At 41.7% G+C, this 6,001-nt stretch overlaps 1 protein-coding gene across 1 annotated transcript; it reads right to left on the bottom strand.

Moving 5' to 3' along the window:
• Positions 1 to 467: 467 nt before the first annotated feature.
• Positions 468 to 3,713, bottom strand: SARC_12721 (hypothetical protein). The gene has a single exon (XM_014293167.1). The coding sequence runs from the start codon at positions 3,430 to 3,432 to the stop codon at positions 1,504 to 1,506; it is 1,929 nt and encodes a 642-aa protein (XP_014148642.1). The 5' UTR covers positions 3,433 to 3,713; the 3' UTR covers positions 468 to 1,503.
• Between the last annotated feature and the right edge of the window lie 2,288 nt (positions 3,714 to 6,001).

Raw genomic sequence — 6,001 nt, 5'->3', positions numbered from 1 at the left:
AAATAAGTATATATTTATATATATATATGTATAAATAAATAACAATATATATATATATATATATATATGTGTGTGTGTGTGTGTGTATGTATATATTTGTATTTATATTTTTATATATAAAATGTATATATATGTATTTGTGTGTGTGTGTGTATGGTAGGTATTCCTGCATTTCAGTTTTATGTCAGTAAATAATTTTGATGGTATCGTATTTTAAATTATACTTTGAAATAGAATGCTGGCCATGAACGTATGCTGAACATTATAAACTCACTTTTAAAGTTCTGGACCTCTTTATGGAACTAAATGCTGCAAGTACCGAGGGTCATGCTTCAGGATAGCTACTATCCGCCAAAGAGTAAAGAGTACAGCGAGTTGCTTCATGATATGAGTATGCATTTAAAAATATAGATTTTCGATGTGTTTGTATGAAACTTTGATTTGACGATATTTAGCCATGCAGACCCCTTACTGAACTCTTTCCGATCAACATTTTAATGTAACTGTCACTTCAAGATATAACTTGAATGAAAATTGGCCATATATACGGCTATTTAACTAAGGCCATACAACGGCTCTGTCACTTAAGGCCATATAAAGGCTCAGTAACTAATTAATTTGAAAAACTTATTGCACTTTGCAACTAAATAAAGTATGTGGGAATCAAATTGCCCTTATAAAATTGACCCAACCTCAAGGGTGGTCTTGCTTGTGAGTCAAATATGTGATTCCTTGTTCTAACCCATATGATTGGTGTTCCGACCTGACTCGTACTGCCGTAATAGCACACAATATTCGATTGATGTGGCGCAAGAGACCATTTCAGTCTCAAGGCTCATACTACTTATGGTTGTACCTCTGGCGATAGAGTAGATGACGGAGGCTCGACTAGCCTTCGCGTGGTCGATCGAACTATTAGTATACCTGCCTCCAACATCAGCAACCGGAAATATCCCATCATAGTGATCGTCCTTATGTATTGACTCGTAGGAATGAAACAGTGCATACACTGTTGAATCGTGAGGATAGACGCGCACAAGCCAGTACCCGTCTCAGTACCCATTGCACAAGGTTCCAATCATACTAATGATGACGAATGACCACAACGATGCTCGTTCCTTGATGCATTCGTACGGGTAAAAAAATGTGGGAATATGAAGTCCGGAAAGGAGCATCCTCAACGCTACACAGCAACCTGCTGACAAAAACCCGCGTGTTGTAAGTCCAGCTTAAACAATCGACGCGACACTCAGCAATTGCTCATCATGTGTTTAACTTCACACATATTCATCCCCCGCCCAAACCCCCTGCGTGTATGACGCTACACTGCAGTTTACACCACTATTGTCTTGCGAATGCAGATCCGAATGCTAATTTCGCAACGTATGTAGATTTTTTTCCACTCTCAATAGTGAAACACCCTCCTTGCATTCCCTGATACAACAACATGGCTAATCAATAGCGCTGGTATAAATCATGGTATCCCCGTCACTTTCACGTATTCTATGCAGTACCATTTGCCAGCATATCCTTCTCAGTCACGCCAGCACTGGCAGTACGGCGTATATTAACACTTGTGCTTGAGTTAGTTTTGCCTTTCGCGCCAACACGTCTGTTCGTGCGCTTCTGATCTTTGGCACGGAAATCGGATACACCCAGAACCGACCACCCTAAACTACCTCTGGCCTTAGCATATGGCGTTTTGCTACTGTTTCCTCTCTTACTGGTAGCTACGCTGCCGTGCGGCGTCGTTCTCTGATGTGGCGAAGGACTTGCACCCGATGGCCCATAAGTTGTGGTACCTCCAGTTGAGGGCATCATTCCCATACAAGATTGCTGTGTTTGGGTGTGCATTCCCACACCTTGAGCTTGAGTGCGTACCTGTGCGTGTGCTTGTGTTTGTGTGTGTATGGGTCGATTGTGTGAAAGGGAAGAGCGAGGCCTCTCTGGAGGTGTTTCACTCAGATGACCGAATGTTGGGGATGAAGTTGTTGTGGAACCTGCAGTGTGTGTGCGCTGAATGCTGCAGTTGCTACTCATACGCTGTTGCTTACTGTCAAGATTGTAAAGACCTGATGAGTCTACGGAATACCGGCGTTGCACACCGCCCGGGTGCATCTGCCGTCGTTGGATTTTGCTATTAATATTTTCATGTGTGTTTTCTGCTATAGACGGACGATACGGGTGTGGTGCAATACCTTGCATGCTCCCACTCCCCCTGCTCGACTGTATTGTCAGAGGTGAAGGTGATCTGGAAACGTGCATAGGAGGCTGTTGCTGTTGTGTATGACTATGCACGTTGACGTGTCCATTCTGCAACGCATATGTACCCTGAGACTGTGAACGCGCCCACCTACCCCCTTGTTTAAGCTTCGCGCGCTCCTGACCACGCTGAACAGCGGATGCCGATGTGCGACGATTACGCTCGCCGTTGCGTCTCTGTGCGAATTGCTGGATGATACCTAGTTCATCTATGCTCTCACTCACATTCACATCCTCGTACAAACTCCGCCGTGCTTGCAGACGAGAATCGCCACTAAATCCAGTATTATCATCCTCACTAAAGCTGCCCGCCTCTACCGACAGATTGAGTGCACCAAATCTCTCGTCCGTGTTCGTATTACTGATCGATAATCTGGTGGATGCATCTTGTGGAAACTTACTACACGCCACATTGTCCCTATTGTGCACGAGGTGTTCTCTTGCATTCGTGAACACGTGCGAGTGCTCGTTCTCTTGTAATGCTGCTTCAGCATGAAGAGGCTGTGACTTGATATTGCTCACACCGATCTCTCCATCTCCTTCAGAATCTCTTTCTATGTCTTGGTACAGTGGTGATGTTGTGTGACTCTCAGTACCATCGGAAAAATCATCATGTACTGGCATTTCAGAGCCCGTCGCTAAATCATTCAACGCGCTAGGTAAATTTTCACTCAAATTAACTAACACCTCTGTAACATCACTCGCACGTCCAGTCGGGGGTACATCTAAAGTAGAGCTTCTCATACGAGTGCCCGACCCGAAGGATGGTAAGGATGCCGACCAAAGGGGTCTCTCACCTGTGTGGTTCTCTTCATTGTCACCCAGTTTGCCTACACTGAACGGGTGGGGTGTGCGTGACCGTGCGTGCGTGGCTGTCTTTGCGTCTGTCTGTGCTTGTGAGTTTGAAAACGTGGCTGTATCGTTTTTATAAGCAAGCGAGTCTTTATGTGAGCGCTCTTGTGAATCAAGTGTAAACTGGCATTCATCTCCCGAGCTGTTGGCGTCTCTGTCGTTCTCAGCGTCGTAGGGACTCTCACTGGGCGACTGCGCGCGTGAGTTATCATTAGACAAGTGGACATTTGAGACAAAGTACAACAGTGCCTCTGCACCTCGGTGGTCAGCTTCCGTGCGTGAGTCTATTCGAGAGACCATATTCGCAGGGTAGCACATGCGTGTGCTCTCTGCGTGCCCCTTTCGTTATTCTCTGTGTTATAGAGTTGTATTGGGTGCCTATAGGTCGTTACCTTGATAGCTATAACTATACCTCAGTGTTGTGTGTAGTCAATCCTGTATTATGTGTTCAATTGTGTACTGTGAAATTAGCCGTGTAATGAGTAGTCGTATGAATGGCATACTCTGTTTGCTTCTTGGTGAGCTTGCAAATCTGACTCTTGTCTCGTTTAGGATAAAGTAAAAGTATCACACACAAGACGAAGAGAAGAAGAGAATTGGCAACAACAAAATATTAAAATAAAAATATACATATTCCTTTTACTTATTTTATATATATATATTTTTATATACTTTTTTTCAACGTAACACAGGCCGCGGCGCCGCGCCCGCCAGTCACGTCACAGGCAAACTTCGCAGCCCAAGACTGCCCCAGGCCTCACCGCCCACGGCCCAGGGACCCAGCCATTGTTACTGACACGCAGTGGCCACTGGCCACTGTAAACCACGCACTGGCATATATATTTTTTAAATGGTTCAAAATAGATATATATTTATAACCCATTCATACTAATTGTTTTTTTTGTTTGTTTGTTTTTTCAAATATAATATTTACATACTGTACTCAACAAGATTTTCAAGAGGAGTAACTCTCAAGTCTCAACAAGTCTCATACTTCATAGAATCATATTTTACACACACACGAAGAGTGTCGAAGACTCGTCCCCAAAGTCGACACTCGACACTCGACACTCGACACTCGACACTCGACACTCGACACTCGACACTCGACACTCGACACTCGACACTCGACACTCGACACTCGACACTCGACACTCGACACTCGACAGTCAACAACTCGACACTTCCCTATTCATTTATTTCTATATATAAATAGTATAAATATAAAGCGTCCTGCGCGACCGCGGTGGTCAGTGACTGCCACTGTACCTGAACGTTCTCTCTCGCGGATGATTTTTACAGATTTATTAGGAATACGACAAACGAACAATTTTAGAAAGGCTGGTCGCAAATTTAGTAAATTACGCATGAATATTTATGAAATGAAACGTCCGAATTCCGGAGTAAATTTCCTGCGAATACTCTTTATATTCTTCATTCTTCCAATGCCTATAATCACACTGTATTCTGAAACAAATCTACCATAGGGACAATGAGTAAATACCACCGTCTCTCGGAACCGATAAAACGGGAACAGAACATATCAAGTCAACATTCTCAAAATATTCAGGTCCACTCACCAGTGACCACTCCTATGGTAATTTTGAAATGCTGGCACAGTCCAAAACTCCAAACTCCAAACTCCAAACTCCAAAGATGAATAGCGTATCACAGTGACAGTATGATAAAACAACCCCGATTCTTATCGCCCTACGTTTGAATTTATTTATTATATATTTTCCCGATTGATTTGGAAACAAGAATACCAAATAATTGTATTTCTATCTATCTACTATTTACCGCCTGCAAAAAAAATAGTAATTTGCTGATTGCGTAATCCAAGGCTATTCTTACCTAATTTAGATAGTTCCTTTATGATTCAAAACTATATTTGCGACAACTTTATTTTGTTTATTATTTATACAAATATTGTATCTTTTTTATTTTTAAATTATCAAGGAGAGAATGGCCCAAAAAATAAGGTTTAGGACATTGGATCGCGCTTTTGGCTGCTGCATAGAGTGATATTTTGAATAAATATCGTCCGATTGTACTAGGTCAGAGTGTGCGCGAGAGAATAATTGAAGATTCAAGAAGGCAATCCATGTCTATTTTTAAAAATGTCTATATTTATCTAACAAGCGTCAAACACGTTTAATCTTTGTAGACAAATGTCAAACACGTTTAGTCTTTGTAGACAAATGTCAAACACGTTTAATCCTTTGTCTTAAAAAAATGTCATCGTTTTTAAAATAATAAAAATGGCATGTATTGGGAGAGCTTTTTAGCTTTCTTAGAAAATAAAATGCCATAAAACGGTAGGAGACCTGCTATGGCGACCGTCCTGTGTCCTTTGACTGTGAGTGCTGTCTGCTCATGTATTATATATATTTTTTTGCTCAAAAAACTAAGTGCCTGTCTTAAAACGGGTTCGGAAATATGTTCGGATTTTATGTTCGGACTTTCTCTACACCAATGGGTAGTAGCTAAATTGTTTTTTAAAAGCAAAATAAATCTGATAAAAATATTCCGGACATAAATCCGAACGAGGGCAATCTTTCGAGGGTGTCGTACCCCTTAAGGAAAATTTACGTTCGGATCGGATATACAGGATTCGGATTTTTTCTACGTAAATTCATGTTTGCGGTTTAAATACGTACTTGAATCTAGGAATTGTGTTCAACTTCACAAGCTTTGTGATTGGTTAGTATGTAAACAAACTTTGTCCATTTTAGAAAATCAGTCCAAAATTTTATCGTGGGACACGGTTGAACGACAGGTTCGCCCAAAGAAAAAATACGAACATAAATCCGAACATAAATCCGAACCCGTTAAGACCCACCCTAAATTGATGATTTGTTTTCCCTCCTGCACACAGATATATATA

This window comes from Sphaeroforma arctica (assembly GCF_001186125.1).
Source record: "Sphaeroforma arctica JP610 unplaced genomic scaffold supercont1.2529, whole genome shotgun sequence".
Classification (NCBI taxonomy): Eukaryota; class Ichthyosporea; order Ichthyophonida; genus Sphaeroforma; species Sphaeroforma arctica.
This window is presented reverse-complemented; position numbering and strand designations above follow the sequence as displayed.